Source organism: Periplaneta americana, chromosome 10 (genome assembly GCF_040183065.1).
Source record: "Periplaneta americana isolate PAMFEO1 chromosome 10, P.americana_PAMFEO1_priV1, whole genome shotgun sequence".
NCBI classification, from domain to species: Eukaryota; Metazoa; Arthropoda; class Insecta; order Blattodea; family Blattidae; genus Periplaneta; species Periplaneta americana.
The window spans coordinates 78,559,869-78,583,418 of NC_091126.1; the positions used below are offsets into that span (position 1 = coordinate 78,559,869).

The 23,550-nt window shown below is 34.2% G+C and overlaps 1 protein-coding gene across 1 annotated transcript in view; it reads left to right on the forward strand.

The window, feature by feature from the left end:
• LOC138707812 (molybdate-anion transporter-like) overlaps window positions 1-23,347 on the forward strand; it is a 34,075-nt gene extending 10,728 nt beyond the window's left edge. Inside the window, exon 4 of the mRNA XM_069837757.1 lies at window positions 949-23,347. Coding sequence (XP_069693858.1) covers window positions 949-2,037 — 1,089 coding nt within the window. The 3' untranslated portion in view covers window positions 2,038-23,347. The remainder of the gene's footprint in view (window positions 1-948) is intronic.
• The last annotated feature ends 203 nt before the right edge of the window (window positions 23,348-23,550 follow it).

Here is a 23,550-nt window from a genome sequence, read left to right on the forward strand (position 1 = left end):
GTTTGTTCAGGTTTTTGGTTCGCCTTGCATTTTATAAGTTTTTTGGTAGGCATACCAAAAACCTGAACAAACCAAACCTAACCTGTCACTGATCCTCGATGATGTCTGCCATACTGACCAACGTTCAATTTGGCACAGAAGTAAATAATTACCCAGATGGATTTCAGTACCTCCCAGGGGAGTTATCCCTCCTCCCATATGTCCCTTGAATTCAACATTGACAATATATACTGTATGCATATAAAAATAAACTCTTCACCTCATACCTATAAATTACAAAACATATTAGTGTAGAAAAGTATATTTTAACTAGCTACATAATTTTTTGACTCTTTATTTTAATGAAATCCAATAAGACTTGAAAGTGTAAGATTTTCAGTTCATTATATGATTAAATATATGGGAATGCTTCTTTGATCAGTCAAAGCATTTTATTACTTAGATACTCTACACCAGAACACATTCAAATTAAAATTATTTGGACAGTAAACAAATGAACATTTTAGTTCAATAAAAGACAGCCTTCACCGTGTACTGTATCACTAGTATTATACAACGGTATTTATAAATAGGCTGAGTAGGGAGAAGGGTTTTTCAATCTACTATGGTTTGTCCTGAGAATTTTCCGCCAATGCTCCATTATCATCATACCATCATTATCTAAATAGATTCTGCAATTTAAATATTGTATAACACTTTACTATTACTAATATTACTGACAGTTTTTACAATGTATTATTGGTGTGTAATTGCAAGTTTATTCTACAGTTGTGATGTATTCAATTCTCAGTCTTTTTTTTCTGTCATTGCTAATTAAAGCTGATTTAAAATAATGTTGAAAGATTCATATGCTATTTTTAAATAGTCCAGTCCTTCAGAGCAATTAAAGTTTTTTATTCATTCATTGTAATGAAAGAGCCTTCAATGATACCATTTATCAAATTACAGGTTGGAATTCTGGCAGATAAATTTGGACGGCGGAGGTTATGCATTGCCTACAGTTTCCTTTATGCCATCTCATGCCTAACGAAGGCATCAGGGAATTATGCCATATTGATTATAGGACGCATTTTAGGTGGAATCTGCACTTCAATTCTCTTCTCAACATTTGAGGCGTGGTATGTACACCAACATGTCCAGAAGTTTCACTTACCACCTCAGTGGATCAACATAACATTGGCTAAAGCCACATTCTACAATGGCGTGCTTGCAATTTGTGCAGGAGTGGTGTCTAACATCACCGCAGAATGGGCAGAATTGGGACCTGTCTCTCCATTCATACTTTCCATACCTTTCCTCTTACTTTCTGCCGTGCTAACAATTTGTATGTGGGAGGAAAATGACATGAAGTCTATAAACTCAGTCAGTAATACCTGTGCATCCCTTAAAGCCATTTTTAGGACTCGAAATAGCCCACTTTTACAGTTGGGATTCATTCAATCCCTTTTTGAGTCAGTGATGTACACTTTCGTTTTTCTTTGGACGCCAGTCCTTGAACCCTTGAGACCTCCACTAGGGATTGTCTTTTCTTGCTTCATGCTCTGTATCATGATTGGTTCGTCCATTTATTCATTCCTCGTAGCACGGAATTATACTGCAGAGCAATTGTTGAAAATGTCAGTGATACTTGCATTGACTTCTTTCATTCTGTCAGCTGTTGCAATGAAAATGGTTTCTGTGCTCCCTCAGAATACTGGGGAGTACACACAGTGTGCATTTGTTTCGTTTCTCTTATATGAGATTTCTGTAGGAATGTACTTCCCTGCTGTAGGATATCTCAAAAGTCAGATAATTCCTGAACAGCATCGAGCAAGTATTGCAAATTGGTATCGTGTCCCAATGAACATTTTCACATGTTTAAGCCTTGTTTGGTTGAGAAACATAGTTCATATCAGCAAGGAGTTTGCTTATGACACAGCTGTTTCTAGTCTAAAAGCTTTTATTACGTGTATTGTTTTACTTATTGCAGCAGCAATATTATGCAAAATATTGAAAAGAGAGAGTGAAAATGAGAAACTAATCGTGGATCCTATATAAATAGTTTATATATTTATTCCATCCGAGAGTGACTGAACAGTTATCTACCTTTACTATGGTATTGATATCACAGATACCTGTTACACGTGTCATTTTAATTCATAAACAAAGAAAAGTTACATATAGGCAGGTAAATTAATTACATATTGTATATTAATCCCAGGACATTACTCATTACAAGTCATAAGGTGCCTTGAGTGTGAAGAAACATTACACTCATTTGTGCTCAGTCTGTTGCTTTCCAACTTTAAATCCATATTAGTGAATTTTTTTTAGATTAGAGACTCCTAGAATATTTTAACTGTTGTAATGTACTGGTACCTCAGATTATCTGTCTGGATTGTTGATTGCAACCATTGTAGCATGTCACCAATACTTTGCATCATATTTAAAGTTACAGAAATTGAAAATTTTTTTAGTAGTAACTACACTTTAAACATGAAATGACTAATCAAATTGAATGTGTTTTTCTTACACCAGGCATGTTATGGCTTGAAAAGCTTTCCTACAGAAATATGAGTAATTCAGACTGGACAATTTAAAACTCCTGAAACATTACTCATGGTTGAGATTTCAGTAGAGTACAGTAATATTGTGCTGTGGTGAGAGATTCACTGCATCTTCTTATATTCATCTTGAAGACGTACATCAAATGCATAAAATTGTGTTGCAGAACAAGACTAGCATTTAGACGTAAATTTCCTGAGAGCATATGAATTCTTCATTTTCTTTTCCGGTCAGTCACAGAACCTGTTTTATTAAACTTATCCACTAACTTTAGTATTGCTTTTCGTGTTGAAACTGCTTGTCTTTTTCTGCCACACAACTTTCTGCACTTGATGTACAGAGCCAGAAACAAAATTTGGGCCACCTGAATTTTCAAAGTTCCAGTTATAACATACTGCACATGCTCAGTAAGCACTGATGAATATACGTCGAAATATTGAATATCTCACCATTGTACCAACTGGCTGAGCAATGTTTCGGAACTTATAAATGCCCACACTGTAAAAAGAATTTATTTTAACAGCAAAACTTTTCTTTTCATAGAAAATATTCATTGTGATCTCTCGAAACTGATATTCAACATTGAATAATTGAGTAGTTACCAACAACAATATGGATCTAATTAACAAAATATGACAAATTGTATTGAAACTGAAAATTATATCCAAAGTAAATCACAGTACCTTGATTCCCCCACAGTGTTATTCTCTTGAAAGTACGATATTTTATATTCCAAAATTTGACCTTCTGATACTGATTTAACTTCATTAAGGTGGACGATAGGCAGTTATTAGTTACCTCTAACACAACTAAACAGCTAAATAAAGGTTGTAGGACTATTTGAATATTTTGGTAAATTTCCACCTTTTGTTCTCTATTGAATAAGTTAAGATATAAGCCAACCTAAGGTCTCATCTTTAATACCATAAAACTTTACACAAACCTGACTTTTCAGGAATAGCTCCCTGTAAAGTCGGCTTGAATAATTTCAATGTATAACCATAAATTCAAGAAATTATTCAAGTCAGCTTTACAGGGAACTATTCCTGAAAAGTCAGATTTGTATAATACACGTCACTGTACATTAACAGAAAACCACAATTTAAGTCACACAGAAAAAGTGTGCGCTCAATGCTGGGTCTTTGAAGTCTTGTCAACCCACTTCAGGTATGTGGATATAAAAGGGAATAATTGAGTTGAGGTCTGGTAGAGTTCCTGGGTACCTCAGTCAGTAGAGCATTGGTGTGCTCAGCCAAAGATCCTGGGTTCGATACCCGACTCTGGATCAGTTTTTCCTTGAAATTATTCATAAAACTTTTAATTTGTTTATTAATAGATTCTGATCTTGTCACAAAATATTCAACATGTAATTTTGTATTTACAGAATTCAGTACTTCATTCACCAAACCAAAATCTGCATTCTTTGTCGATTTTTGTTTTTTAAATCCAAACTGCTCTAAAAGTAATACTGGTATATTAATGCATTTCAAATAATAATAATAATAATAATAATAATAATAATAATAATAATCTCTACATAACTTTCTCAAACACTTTTGAAAATGTTAAATAATGTATGGGTCTATAATTAGCAATAGTAGATTTATCTCCTTTTTGTACATTGGTTTTATTATTGAGTATTCGAGTCTTTCTGAGAAAATATATTGCATTACATATATTGTATTTCAGTTTCAAATACTTATGATATACTATAAGCAGTAACATGAGCTGCTGCCAGGAAGTCAAAAGGAGGATAGCAATGGCAAAGGAAGCTTTTACTAGAAAAAGGAGCATCTTCTGTGGACTTCTGAAAAAAGAAGTAATGAAGGGACTAGTGAAGTGCTTTATATGGAGTGTGGTATTGTATGGGGCAGAAACCTGGATTGCGATGAAGTGAAGAGAAGCAAATAGAAGCATTTGAAATGTGGATATGGAGAAGAATGGAGCGTGTGAAAAGGACAGAGTAAGAAATGAAGCTGTGTTGAAAAGAGTGGGTGAAGAAAGAATGATGTTGAAACTGATCAGGAAGAGAAAAAGGAATTGGTTGAGTCACTGGCTGAAAAGAAACTGTCTGCTGAAGGATGCACTGGAAGGAATGGTGAATGGGAGAAGAGTTCGGGGAAAAAAAGAAGTTATCAGATGATAGTCGATATTAAGATATATCCATCATATGTGGAGACAAAGAGGAAGGGAGAAAATAGGAAATATTGGAGAATTCTGGGTTTGCAGTGAAAGACCTCCCCTGGGCAGAAAGCTATAAATGAATGAATATTTTATTTCATAATATCGAGAAGATATTTCCTTTTTATATGTTTTATCACTTGCATAATTTCTACTGCAGTAGTAGGAATAAATTTGAGATCTGGAAATTCAGTATTAAATTTATTTGTTAAATAACCAATTGCAGTGTCTTATGCTCACGTAGTCTGTACAGAGATGTTTTCAGGAGTGAATTTCATCTATGCTTTGGGAATCTCTGGTTTGACACTTGCATATAGCGATCCACAGTGATTAGGCTGTAAAACACACAACCCATCATTAATGGGGTTTTATGGAGATGTACAACAGTTTTTCTTCTACTCTAAACTTGTGCATGCTTCTGTATCCTATCAGCAGAAGTTCTCTACATGCAATCAGAGTGTTCACAAGGTTTATATATTAGTGTGAAACGAGACAGTAGCAAAACAAGGCTCATCAGAAGTAATATCATGCCTTCTGAAGTAAGTCATGCTACATTATGAACCACTAAAAGAAGATCAAATGGAAAGATTAGTGATTTGGTTCGATTTCTGCACCACTGAAAACAGTAACAAGAAGTGTATAGCTTTATGTAACTACCTCATTATGCGAAAGTATATGCCATGCTACATTATGGACTACTAAAACGTCAAATGAGAAGATTAGTGTTTGGTCAGATTGCTGCATTGCAGAAACATTAATTGGAAATGCATGGTTTTATATCACTACCTCATTATACAAAACTATCGACCAAAATCATTTAGTTTAGTAGCACAGCCTCCTGCCTTGTGACGGAGATTTTGCACTCATAAAAACCTTCATTTTGCGCTTATTATATGGATCAAGATGATTTCAGTGGCTTATCAGATGCAGAAAACGGTTTTATCAAGAACCCTAAATTTAAGATAACTGCATGTAGTTGCATGCAATATTCAGTGGATCCACCCAGTATTAATCTTAGAATGTAGGCTTTCACGGCCGGTGTTATAGGGATTGATGTTATCTGGGCTAAAGGGCCATGGTCTGTTGGTGCTGTTGCTACCATATGTTTCGTCTGCTGCTGCGGCAGATATTTTCAGTGGTGTGGTATGTGGGAGCGCAAAGATCTCCATAGTGTGCTGGGAACGACTGGGACTGTGGCTGGTTGTCTAGCAGTATTTAAGGTCGGGATGGATCGCGGCTTGCCATTATCGCCATGGTTTGCACTGGTGGTCGACGTGTTGTGATGAGCTATCGTCATGTTTGGCTGTTGTATGAATGGTTTAATGCGTGTGTTTCTTACGGTTGGGTACCATGCTTGATTGACTTTAAGGCCTTCTTCCTTCCAATTGAAGTTGTTCTTATGTTTATAGATTTCATTGGCCTCTCTATGTAATCTGGCATAGAAGTGTGGCGTCCCAATTAGGATGTCAGTGGCATTTGGCAAAATATCTCTCCAGCCTATTGAAACCATACATAGGCAAGACGACCTCCTACATCAAAGACTCTACCCATTTCATCGAGAAAGTCAAGCAAGACCTTGGTTGTACAACAGCAGGACATCCTAGTCAGCTTCGATGTGGTTTCTCTATTCACTAATGTGCCAGTCAGCGACACCATGGATCTACTCAGTAACATATTTCCTGAAGACATTGTGGCTTTGTTGCGTCACTTGTTGACAACCACGTATTTCCAACGGTTTTCTACGAGCAGACAGATGGGGTGGCTATGGAGAGCCTGCTCAGCCCTGTAATCGCCAATTTCTATATGGAAATCTTTGAAGAGGCAGACTTTGAAGTCTGCGGTACTTAAACCTGCCTGCTGGTTTAGATATGTGGGCGACATGTTCGCGATCTTGAGCCACGGAAGACAAGCTTTGGAGGACTATTTAATACATTTTAACAGTCATCATAAATAGATCCAGCTCACTATGGAAACAGAGAATGATGGCCAGTTGTCCTTCTTGGATGTATTGGTCTGCAGAAAGGAGAATGGTTCCCTCGGTCACAAAGTTTACAGAAAACCCACGCACACATATCGCTATTTACACAAGGATTCTAACCATCACCCCTGACAGAAGCAGGCGATGATGAAAACTTTGTTCAACCGGGCCAAGTGGATTTCCGATCCACAACACCTCGATCAAGAAATCGGCCATCTTAGGTCTACACTGGAGGCCAATGGCTATTCTGCAAGAGAGATCAAAAGAGCCTTGAAACCTAGACTGCATACACCGCCCAGTCCGAGTCAAGGCCCCATCAAGAGAGGCACCATATTCCTTCTGTACTTTAAACAGGTTACAGATCACATCAGCAAGCTATTAAAACAACACGACGTAGAGACAGTCTTCCTTCCAACGAAACAGACCTGCAGTTGGTTATGTTCGGCTAAGGACAAACGTGACTGATTATCGACTACTCGAGTTTACAGGCTCCTGTGGCTCAGTATACATAGGGATGACTCAACGTAGTTTCAAGACCCAGATTACTGAACATAGAAGAAACTGCCGCCTAGGCAACATAGATAAGTCAGCAGTAGCCGAACACGCGTATAAAGAGGGGAGCACAATATCAGGTTCGAGGACACTGACACCCTAAGCAGGATGCCACACTTCTATGCCAGATTACATCAAGAGGCCAATGAAATCTACAAACACAAGAACAACTTCAATCAGAAGGAAAAAGTCCTTAAAGCCAATCAAGCATGGTACCCAGCCCTGAGAAATACACGCATTAAACCATTCATACAACAGTCGAACACGACGGTAGCTCATCACAACATGTCGACCACCGGTGCAGACCGTGGCAACAATGGTGAGCCATGATCCATCCCACCTTAAATACCGCTAGACAATCAGCCACAATCCCAGTCGTTCCCAGCACGCTACGGAGATCTTTGCACTCCCACGTGCCACACCACTGACGATGTCTGCCGCAGCAGCAGACGAAACGTATGGTAGCAACAGTGCCAACAGACCACAGCCCTTTAGCCAGGATAACATCGATCCCCACCAAGTACTATTCTTACTACAGTAGAACCTCTATTATCCGTGGTAATGAAGGGGATGGACTGAACGGTTGATCGAAAAAAATTGGATAATCCGTACCATGGAAGATTTTGTAATTTCCTCCATGATCTTGTATTTAACTCGCTAGGTAGTGGATCAGAAGTTCACTAATTCAAGCCTGGTTGTCAACAACGTGTTTGTAAGGGGCAAGGAAGCCCTTTGTAATGACTGTCTCAGGAAAGATAGGAATAAAGAAGGTCTTATATTGTAGATTTACATACTTTTTACACTTTATCTTTTTTTTATTAAATCGCGCAATTGTAACTCCAATCTCGTATTCTGATGCGAGATGAGCCACAGTTTCTCTTCCTCAAACCATTCAATTATTTCCATTTTTTTTTAAACTTAGCACAACACGTTTTCTATTAAAACCAGTGGAAGACATTTTCTGAAAAAATTATATTATAGAACGACAATTCGAACAGTAGACAATGCTGTGTAATAACACTCTCTAACAAAACATATGTAAAACCTACTAATATGATGTACAAAACAGTACTTCATATAAGTTATTTATTTCTGAAGAAAAAAAAGAGCGAGAAATAGACAGTTGGATAATCCGCCAATCGGTTAATAGGGTGACTGATAATCGGGGTTCTACTGTATATTCACCCGTAACACGTTACGACCTTGGTACTTTTATTAGAAATGACCAAAGAAGCAGAAATACCTTACAGTCTCTTTAAACCATTGTAGCCCAGCTTTACAGTAAGACATTCCAATAAAGCAAGCAAAGAACAAAGATTTACTCAATATGTGCAGGTTCATCCATATGGATTATTGCGAGTTCTATGAAACTCTGAATGTACTTTAGTGATTGTACAAACATTTGATAAAAATTGCTTTTAATGCTTAATATGTTAACATTAAAACCAACATAACTGCAGTTTAATTCCCATAACTGGCTGACATATTCTACGTGCCAGTGTATCCCTGATAGAACACACATTTTTATTATTTTTTTATTTATTTATTTATTGTTGCTTAGGTAGAATATTAGATAGATCATCAACTTTTGTGGTTATATCTGTTTTCTATGAATACTTGCTTCTTTCTATTTGTAAGTCATTAAGACAAATTCTGCTAAAATCATAATATTTTAACATGGTATATGAATTTTAATTAATATGTATTTGCAGAAAATTTGTCTTTCTATTTCAAAGCTATTTGTTGCTCTCCTGAAAAAAAAAAATATTTTGTTTGGTTAGATACCTACTGGGGTAACTACTCAATTAAGAACTGTACGATGAAATTTTAGGGTGACTTCTTTTTTTTTGTGCATATTTAATATGTAGCAAATATATTAATGTAATTTATTTTAATTATACACCTTTAGCTTTGTAAGAATTTGGGTATTGATCCTAGTCTGTGAGGCCTTGCAGTTCAGACATGGTCTGAAAAAGCTACTGGAAAAAGAAAGATACCTTTGTTACAAAAGTTGTATAGTACTGGAGGCTTAGTGCATTTTGTTGCAACTCTAAGTTACTGCATCTTGCTGAAGCATATTCTTAGTTTGTCACTTGCCAATTACTTAGATCATACTTTCTTACTCGTCTAATAGAAAACAGTTTGCAGTGGTTCTGTCTGTGGTGATGTGTGAAGTAAATTGGAAAATAGTAGGTTATTTAAACCTATTAATACTATCGAAATATTATATTTATCTGATATTACAGATAAGAACCTATTAAGTTGTTAATTCTTTGAAAGTTCAAATGATAATTTCAGTTACGAAGATGTATTATCAGTCAAAATGTATAATTTTAAATTTAGTGTATTCCTGATTGTTTTCGCATTTTATCATGTAATTCAAGACATCCCTTTTTCATGTTTTTTGAGAATGGATTGGAAAGTAAGGATACATTATCGTTTTGTCACTTGGCTATCTATTTTAAAGAAACGCTTTCTATATTTTTAAATTCATCTATACAATTGGTACAGTTGCCATATATTAGCGTTTATATACACACACATAGATAGTAGATATTTCATAAGTTGAGGTCAACTGAGTAAGAGGTGCAAGAGGAGTTTCCAATAAAAATAATGCATAAAATTTTGTTGTGTTGACTGTAGTTCAGTAAATACAGTAATTCGTGTGTAAATTAATCATATTTATTTACAGTTTACAAGTAATCGTAAGATTAGCTCATATAATCCCTTTAGGGCAAGGACCTCCTACCTCCTGGTAGGGCTAGCTCAGAAAATCTCACAGGATGAGCCAATTCCTGTGAAATTCACTTACTTTTCACAAGTATATACATTTACTCTTTCATGCTTTTTCCTATACCCTTACCTCTGTACACTCGTATCTACAAAGTGAACTGCAAGTAATGTCATAAATTTCAAACAAAAAGTTTAATACAATTGAATCGGTCGGAGCTAAAAGGAATTAAGTCAAAATATGAAGTTTAGGGTTATGCAACAATTTGCGCAACTGATGTCATGTGCACCGAACGGTGGAAGAAGGAACTAAGACTTTTAAATATTCTTTCGTCTTCTATAACATAAAAATATAATATTTGTGTTATTAGAGGAATATTTTTTGCTTCTCCTGAAAGGTTGTCAAAAGTGACTTAATTCCTTTTAGCTCCGACCGATTCAATTTTTATCCTTTTTGCTTCCTTTCCGAGATAAAAATTGTTTTATATTAAATATTTCATAGCGTGTTTTGGGAAAGTCATTGATTTAATTTGCAATATGCTCATTCAATTTATGAGAGCAGTGTATTATGATACTACATAATTGAAAGAATTTAATCATTTAATATCATAATGCACAGCTCTCTTAAATTGACTGAGCATATTGAAAATTAAATCAATATCCAAAACACACTATAAAATATTTCATATAAAATATTTATCTCGAAAAGGAAACAAAAACCAACAAAATTGTATTTAACTTATTTTTTTTTTAATATCACAAGGAATAACCCCCTGAAATTAATGATATTACTTACTTGCATTATACCTTATATCTACATGCCTATAATTATACTACACTTACATCTATTCACTTGCAACTTGACTTTATATACAGGGTGGAAGGAAACCGATTGCATTAATTCACAGAGATAATAGATGAAGTCAATGCGAACAAGTTTTGATAAAAAAGTTTTTTGATATGTCCAATAGTTTTGAGAGTACAAAATATAACGCATTGCAACACTAATGCTCCTTGGGGTCATTGCATTGCTGTGCATTGGGGGTGAGTAAACTGTTTCATCCCATCCCCACTGCAGAGCAATGACCTCAAGGAGTGTTACAGCATTGCAATTCATTACATTTCATACTCTCAAAACTATTGGACATATCAAAAAACTTGTTCGCATTGGCTTCATCTATTACATTTGAATTAATGTAATAGGTTTCCTTCCTCCTTGTATACAGTATACATACGTATACTTACACATATAGGCTACATATACATACATAAATTATAATATTTCATGACAACATTTACACCCATGTAATATGGACCTCACAATTTTTTATCCATTGCCACAATTACATTCATTACAGATACACCTTTTGTAGATGCTCTTATAATTTAGATTCATACCTCTTACTTACATTCCCTCATTATTGTAGCTTCCTCTTTCCCTTACACTCATTCACCATTTACTATAATCTCTTACTTCTGTCCCCATCTAAATTGTTCTGTAATCCCACCTTTAAAACTTAATGACTTAATTTAGTTCATTCGAAATTGACACTTTTACAACATATGAAGGGTTCAGAACCATAGTGGGCAAAGTGACATTTACTAAAACCGTAGAAAACAAGAGTTAAAATGATGTTATTACCATAATTCAATGGAAACATATAGTAAGTAATATAAAGTATACACATTAAAACTAAATGATATGGCAATCTTAATTAAACTATGGTATTCACTTAACTTTAACCCTGGTTTTTTCTGTTTTTAATAAATGGCGCTTGGCCCACTATGGCTCTGAACCCTTCATATTATAGTGAAATGTAACTGCTTGTTCTTCAGAGTTACCGTATTGGTGAAATTCAGTTATAATAATGTTGCATGTGCAATTGTCTCAATTTCATTACTAGATATGAAACAACAAAGTCAACCTAATATTTACAGAAAGATTTGATCTATACATTTTTGCAGAAAATAATTTAAACACTGTGGGATTATGATGAATATATGGTTTAGAAAGAACTGTACAAGAATAAAACTATTACTTTACTTTGGCAGAATTGTGACTCTATAATTTGAAATATATTATATTAAATTTGTAATTCAATAAGTCATGTTTCAATTTGTAATAGATTCATTGCTAGAATGTTTAGTATACAGTGATTCGTGAAATTACACTGGCACATGGAGAATTTATTCTAGGTAATTTGAGTTGGAGTTTATTTGAACATGAATACAATTCCTGGTAAAATTATAATCATAATAAAACAGTACAGTGTCCTCTGTATATATGACTCTTCCCTCACACTGCAAGTTCAGCAGCATTTCTGTTCTATGCCTCGCACAGTTACTGCAAAATCAGCCACTGTTTCTACCTAGTTAATTTCTAAAACCTGCTTAGCAGGAAAAATGTTTATAAACAACTTAAAAATTAACACAGGTACATCTTAACTGTGCCACAAGAGATGTTTAAATAGTGTCCTCCACCTTCTTCAATACATTTTTAACGCTCCAGAGATTGTTTTGAAATACTCCGCTAAACTCCTGTAAAATGTTCGAAATGACTGTTGTCTGATATTTATTTACACTTTTTCAAAACTTAAAACTACAAAAACTTCTTGCAGTATGGTATACAGCATTTTCAAACAATTAGAAAAATCACAGTAGCTTGTACTTCACTATGCACAAATGAGTAATCCCTTCGGTGTTCTCAAATACTTAGAAAACACACAAGTCAGTAAAATCCCTCGCAACCGGCACCCAAATAACTGGTAATACCAAAACAACGGTACTTTTGGCTGGACCAAATAAAAAAAGTTTAAATCTGCCACATGGCCACAAGTCTGGGCTGTCAGTGTTGCTACATTAGGAAGTTCGCACGAACTTTTATTTTCAGTGAATATTCGAACTTAAAATTAGTGTATTTTTTGTGTTCCGTGATGTGTTTTAATAACGAAAATCCACACAGTTCTTAAAGTTTATTTAATTATGTTCAGGCTGTCAGTGTTGCCACATTAAGGAGTTCACACGAACTTTAATTTTCAGTGAATATTCGAACCTAAAATTAGAGTATTATTTGTGTTGTCTCAGTTTTTATGTTTATTCAGTTACAAGCAAGTGATAGAAAAATAAGCTTCACATGGCTGCAGTTTCAGCATTTGGCAACATGAAGTACGAACTTTTTTTTTTACATACCGGTATTTATTCAATTATCCGGCAAAATCTCGTATCTGAAACTAGCCTGGTCCCTTTGGTGTCGTATAAGAGGAATTCTACTGTAATTTGCACTACATTACTCATGAATGAGTACTCCTTTCGGTAGCTCATAACAGACTAAGGTGAACTACATGGATGCAACACCCGACAAACACATTTTAACTTGGCACATATGACAGACACACTGTGGCAGGCAACATTTATGTATGTCTCACTGTGTCATATACGGAGGACTCTGTAGTAGTAACTGTATAAGTATGAGTATGTACACACACAAGACGAAATAAGATTAAGTCACACACACTTGGTCCTAATGCAGAATGTTAGACATTGTCAAATTATGCAATATTTTTGTATATTTTAATAAGAAAAATTTACATTGTACTATTTAACAGAGCATAATATATTAATTTATTTTTATTGCTTAAAAATTAGTCCTTTCACCATAAACAATTTTTATAGGTGTACTTCTTACTTCATTGCATGTAACAATAAAAGTGACTCACATGGGACCTTCAGAAATATGCAGTTGACTAGAGTACATAGATGTCTAGTCTCGCTACATTTCAGACTGTGGAGGGGTATATAATCTAATCCCTTATTCAGAGTGTTATACTCCCGAAAATATGTAATAACGTTTAAGTATTTGGATTCAAATCCATGTTCGTATGTACCTTTTTACTTAGAAGTACCACCGTCACCAGTGGTCTAATGGTTATCACATTAGCCACTGGATCTGAGGTTAGCAGTTAGGTGATAAAATCTTTAGAATGACTTCCTTTTGGGAGGGAAGTAAAACACTGCATCCCATGTTGTAGATTTACAGCATCTTGTTCTTTGTAGAGTGCTCCAGACAAAATTCTTTGACTACTCCTTGCCCACATAAAAAAATTGCAATGCTGGTTAATCTCTGAAGTTAAGAAGATATTAAATATATTACCACTGCCACTACCACCACCACTTAGAATTACATCAGGAATAAGTTTAACTCTTGGAATTACTTTGTATAACTATCTTAAAATTGCTCAACTGAACTTATTTCTGAGGTTTTGTAAAATTGCCATGTCATCTTTCCCATATATTATAAATTTTAAGTTACAAAATGTATGGTAATCCAGTTGTTCATATTCAATGTCATCTCCTCATAGGAATTATTATATCATAAGTGTACAACTGTTCGTACAAGAAAAGAACAAATAGAGACAATGATCAAAGTAATAAAGATAGATTAAATATTAAATACAGTATATATTACTATTAATATGCAATATACCTAAGGATCATAATATTGTAAAATATTAAGGAATAATTTCAGAAATACTTGGAGTTCTAGTGAGAGAGAGAGATATTGTATGTGTGCGTGTGCATACGTGTGTGTGTATGTGCATGCGCGTTTGTGAGGGTTATTCGTTATGCACTTGTACTTACCATGAAATATGTGTTGCATGTAGTAATTTTCTTGAATTGAAATCTTTTGTAATCAAACCAATTTATTTCAATTCTTAGGGAGAAAGGAAGATATATTTTTACCAGTCATTTGTGGTGTTCAAGCATTTGCAATTCTTGTTACAAAATTTGAACTTTATGGGTTCTGAACTAATTGGGGACAGGGAATAAAATTTCCTTCAGAAATAAATAAAATTGAGTCCTATCATAGACTTGTAGCACAAAAAAGTACAATAACTTGTGTAGAGGAATTGTCCTCTGTGTTCATGGTTATGATGCTTGCCATTGGATCTGAGATTCACACGTTTAAAACTTGCCAAACACTGATAAAATGTTTATCATGGTAAACTTCAGACTAAAAGTAAACTGGAGGTTTCATGTCTTATGATTTGTGGCACAGAGTAATCCTTTTGCTGAATGGTAAGACACTGAGTAAAATTTACTGATTTTCTTGGATACGTCAAAATTTGGAGGTAGCACAAGGGGCCCCTGTGTGCTCGTGGGTTTGACGTACCCTCCACCTACAAACCATATCCTTGACTACATTAAAAATTGAATGACCATTTATTAATTTGAGAACTGAGAGGTCCGGGTTCGATTCCCGGTGCTGAAACGAATTTTTCTCAAATTAATAGATATTTACAGTATGGCTACTTATAGTCAATATTTATTCATTGAGGATGGCGAGGCTTCATATATGAATATGTACATATATATCAAATGTTAACAGTATTCATAAACTGTTGTCGAAAAATGGCCGTAAAGTCATTTAAATATGCACTCCTGCATATGTATGGCTTGAATGTCTTAAAAATTTAGGTAGTTAGGCCATTGACGATACTAAGGAGAAGAGATCGGCCAGCAGCATGGATCATGTCCCGGTATAGCTCAGATGGAAAGAGTGGTCAGCGCACAGAGCTGAGAGGTCCCATGTTTGATTCCCGGTGCCAAAACTAATTTTTCGCAAATTAATAGGTATTTACAGTATGACTACTTATAGTCAGTGTTTATTCAGTGAGGACAGCGAAGCCTCATATATGAATATATATGTGTATACAGGGTATCCCATTTATCTTGTGCACCTATTATAACTTTTTTGTTTGGATAGGTATTGAAATTTTTGTTTTTGAGCATTATATTAGAACGAGGTGCTAACATGAGTGTGGAGATTTGGTGCATGTAACTACATTATGGTACAAGATACACGTGACGTCATCAATTTTTCAAATAGCACTACATACTTTAATCATGTTACATTGATTACACACATTAAGAGGAGTTCAAAAATGTATCACAATGTCACCTTCCTAATCAATAACAACAAAACCAAACAAAAACGTACTTCCAATGTGATAATGTTATGCTTTGAGAGTCCCAGAAGATGTTCCAAATGATGACCATTCACATTAATGCACATTCGAAGGTGTTCCCCGAAAGACTGTATGACTGTCCGCCATGTTGCTGGCTGAATGGACACAAAAGCCTGTCAAATGCATTGCTGCATTACGTCTGGTGTTGTCAGAATGTTCTGGTACACACTGTCCTTTACAGTTCCCCACAGGAAGAAGTCGAGTGGCGACAAGTCCGGAGAACGTGCAGGACACGTACGTGGATTGTGGCGTCGACAATTGTTGTGGTTTGTTTACATGTTAAGACAGCAAACACAACACACGACGTGTACGGACGTCAGTCGTTTTGTGTAAGTTAATGCACAAGATGAATGGGGCACCACAACAAACGGCATATTCTGATGACATTCATTTTGCATTTTGTTGTTATTATTGATTGGGAAGGTGACATTGTGATACATTTTTGAACTCGTCTTAATGTGTGTAATCAATGTAACATGATTAAAGTATGTAGTGCTACTTGAAAAATTGATGACGTCAGTGTATCTTGTACCATAATGTAGTTACATGCGCCAAATCTCTACACTTATGTTATCCCCTCGTTTTAACATAACTCTCAAAAACAAAAATTCCAATACCTATCCAAACAAAAAAGTTATAATAGGTGCACAAGATAAATGGGACACCTGTATTGAATTACCATTTTCACCCATAACGAAATTTACCTCTCTTCTCACTATGATACTACTATTGAAAGTAATGAAATCTTCCCTACACATTTCCTGGTCTAGAAATATAATTCTTTACACTGACAAGCTAACAGAGGTCATTGACAGTGGAAGACCGCATTGGCAACCAATCCATAATTTCATCTCTCTACATTTTCACATGTTGCAGAGAGAATTAATTGCGAATTTTTCGCCTGTCCAGAGAAAAGCATCGTATACATAAGAATTTTCTACTACACATTTAAGCTAATCGTTTCATGTGTATATTGAAGCACTAGGGAAAGAATTGCATATGTGTGACACACAGATTTATGATGTGATATCTTTAATAGGAAATGAATCATGAATTAATCATGTGATACAGAGCAAGTCAAAATCACTGATGATTCATAATATATACGAAATGGATTATACTACTAACAGGTGGTTGGTGAACAAGTGAACTACTCTTTGTAGAATTCTCATTAGCTACATCTATGCGTATTTAAAATTAAGAAAATGCTAGTCACTGAGCCGAAATTTAGTATTGGTAAACATAAATTATTTTAGAAATTTAAAATGTCATTGCCATTAACTCTCATATTTATTTTAATGCAGACACCATACATTGTAATTCACATGTGTCTGTATGTTTGCCTATGTAAGCTAGAGAGATGTGATAGGAGGAAGAGGGTGAGAGAGAATCGTACTATGTTTAAAAGTTCTGGTGCTACAAAGTAAATTGACTAGCAAGAAATTTGAAAACTAAGTTCAGTATTAGTGATTCAAAATGTTAAATACATAATTCTTTAATTGTACTTTAGTAATTTTTATTTAAAATAAAATTATTTGTGATGGAACAACATTAAATATTTTTTATTAAAATGTTCAGAACAATATTTTGGTATGTGTACTGAATGGACATTTGTTTTTATTTTGCAATTTTGTAAGTCGTAATAATATTGCAGTTGGGATTTACTTGTAAGTGCTGTTTATTGTGAAGACTGCTTATTAAACATAAATATTGGCATATATTTTTAACTAATTAAAGTAGTTGTTATTTTATATTTAAATTCGACAGTTTCAGTTGCCATTATTTTTTTAAATATCTATTTTATAGCTATGCCTAATACAGCCAAATATTTCAGAATTCATTAGTATCACAATTCTCGTAAAAGGAGGCTGCGTATTCTTTCGGAAATATAGTTAATATGTGACTTGTAATATGCGAAATCAGTGTACTGATTCACTGTGAAAACCAAAGAGTGCATAATATAAATATGTGGGATCCTCATTTGTAAATATGTAGCAATTTATGTCACAAATATTTATTAAAATTTTTTTTTCTTTATTTAATAATGTAAGAAATCGGTATTCATTGAAATACACGTTGCAAGAAGTATACCACTACACATGCGGCCAGTTCATTGTTTCATTATTATTGTGATGGAACAGGACTTCTGCGTGAAACATACATGAAGAATAATATCTCCTTTTACACAGCTTTTTATTGCCCATTATATTTTATTTTTATAAGCACTTTGCTTGTCCCAGCTGTCATTTTATTATTTATATTGAATGAAAATATGCAGATATGGTTAGTACCGGTAGTTCCTTATTGATCAATATGATTTAAAATTTTACTATGAACAATTTTTGTTGTAATTAAAGTGGGAAATAGCAGAATGTCTCAGTCATTTCATCGTTAATGTAGCTGTATTATACTAGCTTGAAGTTTAATTTACATTTGTAGGCAGTTTTGTATAGATAATAATGATTGTGATGATGGTAATTTTTAAATTTAATTATGCATAAAATGTACCAAATTATATTTTCTGAGCTCCGATTGACACGAGCTTCAATTTTTGTTCTTTTTGTAAACTCAGTACCATGTAAAATATTCTTCATAAATGTAATGCAGTGTGGAAGGGAAGTCATTCCGCACTGGAAAGAGTAGAATGCACGTACTACCAAGAGTTATGTTGGTAGCACGAACTTCCACTTGTAATAATAGCAAACCATTAGTTACAAGCAGCTGGGGGCTGTTCCCAACAGAAGTACTTTCTCTAACAGCAGACTATCACTCATTCAGCAGAGAGAGACTTTGCTTCTGCACTGTACTAATGGTTATGGTGTATTTCATCAATTTAACTTTCTTTACAGTTAAAAATAGATGGTGCAATGAAAACTAATCTGTCTGTTAAAGTGACATACAAATAGGGAACGAGAGTTAAAATTGTATAAGTACAATATTTTTCATACTGTAATTTTTATTTAATGTACATTTCTTTCCATATTACTCGCAGTCTCTCATTAACAATTCAGAGAGTCCACCACTGTGGAGTGACTGTAAAATGAGCTGGTCCGGGTTCAAATCCTGATTGGGAAGAGTTACTTGGATGAGGTTTTTCCCAGGATTGTCTCTCAACCCATTAAGAGCAAGCTTTCTGCTTCCCTTCAAAATTTTCTAGAGCCCATTCAGTGGAGCAGTAAAACTCAGAGTGAGACAAGTGACCAACAAGCTTGGAGGTCGCATATTCAATTTATTTTTCAGCCCTGAACTCCCTTGTGAGGATGCGTTTTTGCGTACCTTTCAAAGTTTCTCCTCCCAGTTCCCTCTTTTTCATTCATTCACATTCTGTGCTGGACCCTCGACTCATTATCACCACAGTCTAGTATATACAGTCACGAAGCTCAATACGTAGTAAATATGTATCCATAGATAGTTGGTAACCACTAGGATCGCTACTATCGCTTCATTACAGACAATGCAAAATAGTACCTGCACAGTCTATTTTTCCTAGTACCCTCATAAACTCAAGCTTTGTGACTGTATATACTAGACTGTGTTATTATCTTCATCTCACTCAGATGCTAGAAAGTATTCGCAGCTGATAAAGTGTCATAAAATAAACAAAAAAAAAAACAAGTTGCAGTCATTAAAATTGTGTTGGATTAAATTGCTACTATTTAAATACATTTTTTTTTTAATATTATGAAACTTATTATCCTAACAAGTTTTGAACCAGAAACGGTTCAAGTAATTTTCACATACCTGTACCTAGTTAGTGTCTCAATTTTATCGTATTCAAGCCATTTTGCTCCGCCACACATGATTTATACCATACATTTCTACTTATGGTATATCTAACATGCCTTTATTTTTGGGTTATAAATCATATAAAGTATTTGATCACCATCAATAGTAGCACCTAAATGGTGATAATAGGATTCCATGACGTAAAATAATAAAGCTGTGTTGTGAAAGAGAACAAAATAAAAGCTACTTAAGTATGGGTACTATCTAAGAATTTGGTAAAATGAAAGCAATTTGGTTATGTCAGTGAGTTTGGGAACAGTGCATTTAAAATATTGTACTCAGAAAAATTATCTTTACCATCTTTATTATACTTTCTCATTATACGAAATGTAAAAACATTATGGTACTACAAAAATAAAATCAAAGTTTTCAATATCTGATACCAGAAACTAGTTTTTAACATATCTGTGTACAGCAATTTCTTCTAATTTTTACTTCACATATTTTTTTTTTTGTATTCAACATTTTGAATTAATTTATCTAGGAATAGTACACAAGAAATGAAACTTTAGTAAAAAATTAATATATTTTTTATTTTAAAAGAACAATGCATATTGATTATTTATTCTAAAATCCATGAAATGAGTTCCTTCATTTTTTTTTCTATATTATGACATTATATACAATAAAGTAACAAATAAAACAAAGAAGTTCTGATCATTTCTTAAAGGATTACAATCAACAAAAAGTTTTTTTTTTTTTTTTCTTTTTTTTCGGATATGTCTGCTTCCAAAACCATTTTACTGTTTCTCCATTCATTGTCATCCACGAAATGAAATAGGGCATAGTCATACTACCACTGTGATGTGCTTATGAATCATATGATACACGACAGATAAAATAATTACTCATCCATAAGAGTAACCCGTACACTTGGTGCAATGGACGTACAGATAAGTGACACACACTAGAACTACAATAGCTTAGCCCATACAGAACACAGAAATAAAAACTCCATACTTCATTGACACAGTTTCCCCTCATGTCGCCAAATACCATCTTGCTATTACCATTTCTATTGACGGTAAATGACTTAGTTGATAACAGCGTCATTAAATAGGCAACTAAAAAGCCTCATTAGGAAGTACTGGTACACAGGGTGATTTAAAAGTCCATCAACACAAACTCTGTTATTAGTGCAGATAGCAAAAAATGAAAAAGGGAGAAATTTGTCAGAAATATGTAGTTTTGAATCCAACGTGCTTGAATTTTCAATGTAGAATGCACTGTTGAGTTTGTACACTGGTACCAACCTCCATGAGAACGTAAAATGTCCTGTTGCCACATGCTTGGTCCTTAAATGGAACATTTATGTCATCGCAATCACCATAGTGTACTAGATAAATTACGAAATGATGACGATAACTAGCAGTGTTTCCAGTATAAGTTCAGGGAAAACCATCAGGAAAGAATGAAATTCATCTGAATTCTTATGCTGTCAATGTAAAGAAATGCTATTTTTGCACTGTGGGAAGTGAAATAATCGCAAAACTCTGCATGTCAGCTATTTCTGTTAAATAATATGTATTTAAAATCAGCTGAAACTAGCGGAAAAGCCACTAATTTGGCAGCATTGGGATTGAGGGGTGTGTCGTACTACTGTACAGCCTTAATGGTGTATTCTATGTTGAAATTCAAGCACATTAGATTGAAAACTACCTATTTCCAACACCTTTCTTCTCTTTCCATTTTACGCTATTTGCACTAATAACAGAGTTTGTCTATGTCTCCGGAATTTTGAATCACCCTGTATAGAGTTCAGCAGTTATCAATATAAATAGCATGTTCAAAACTTTAACCTTGACACGTTTGAACAACTCAGAGGTGTTTATTTTAATTCAGAAGTCCATATTGTTCTTATGGAATGTAATTGAGTGGAAAAACAGCTTTAACCTAGCAAGGTTTTGAATATTTCATTATTATTAGGCCTACTAACTTCAAATGCAAATTTGGACAGCCAAGAATGTTATATGAATCCCATGTCATCATGATGTGACACGATAGTCTCAATGAAATCCCAGTTTTTGTTATGAACTTTTAATTTTCAATAAAATAAAACAAGAATACATTCTTTTCGCTTTTAGAAGCCACTTCTCATTTTGATTATGACTAACTTTTGACAAAAACATAGGGCCTAATCCATTTTCAATAAAGTTTGAACTTTTCATTTTATATTGACCTCATTAATACAACATTATCGCCTGCTTTGTCCTCCACTGGAAAACTAATCACAAATCTCTCTTCTGCAATCAGTCAACATTAATCAGTCTTTAAAACGTGATGGGTGTTGATGAATTTCATCAATAAATTTAATGCATACAACCCCAACATCATAGAGAACATCATAAGAAAGAACAAATGCAAACAAGAAAATGCAACACAAACATAAGAACAAAACAAATACATCACACTAACATAGGAAAAGAAGAACATACATAAGATTGCATCATCTTTCAAGAAACTAAAATACAACATTGCATACAGAAGAGCTACGAAAACATCTTAACACACAGACAAGAGAGACAAACAAATACAACATAACAGGTGTATACAAACTACTATGCAATAGCTGCAACTTCTACATTGGACAGACTGGAAGATCATTTCAAACATGTTACAAGAAACATATCACAGCCATAACCAAACCACACAACAATTCAACCTATGCAGAACACATCACAAATTCCAATCACAACTACAGCAACATCCAGCGGAAAAAAAAAAAAGAAACTGGACACACTAGAACAATATGAAATTTACAAACATACAAAAACACACCCACAGCACATCCTGAACACCCGATTGAATTTGAAAACACAACCCTTTTCGACACAATCATGAACACACCCCACCACAACAGGAAACCAGAAAATAGCGCTGGTCCTCACTAGGCTTTGAACAATGACGGACACCATGCCAAGCTAGTTAGTGAACAAATTTAAAAATAAGTTCTTAAAGAATTACTGCTGAATTTAAGATTGGCTTAATGAAGGCGTGATATCATCCATGAGCTCATTGACTAATTAGAAAGATGTCCATCCCTATAGAAATTAAGGTAATAAACTGAGAAGCTTTTAATTGTAAACAAAATATCCAGCTCTGAGCATTCAGCTATTTTCCAATTCAAGCAAGTGGGACTGAAATCCAGTGTCATTTCTGTTATTACTTGAATGATGAGTTGAAACTGGTTTCATTCCTAAACTTATATTCATATGTATTTTTATCTGTTACGATACCTAATTAATTTGGTAGAAAATACGAGAGAAAGACCTTGCAGTTATGACTGCATAAAAAATCTGTGATAAATGGGTAGCATTATGATGGCTGCACCCAAAAACAGTGTGCAAATTTCAAATATAACATTGGGTGAATTTTTACTGCAGTGGTTTCACAGTATTCATTAATATATAATTTATATAAAATATTTTATATTTGATGAATTTATATTGTGTTACTGCTTTTGTTGAATTATATAATTTATGTACTATTGTGATATAAATTCACGTTTGTGAATGGTAATGGTGAATGTTAATAAACTGCTTACAAAGTAGTATTTACGTTATTTATTTTTTTTTTTTTTTGTTTAAAATAATTTCACCTTCCCATTTTATTTCCTTGTACGAAGTATTGATATGACCAAAGGAAGTTGTGCCCATGAATATTGCGATGGTCGTCTTAAGAAGGAAACACTTGTATTTTCGAACATTAATAGATCATTCGCCTAACAGTGCATATATACTGTGGAATTCTGGC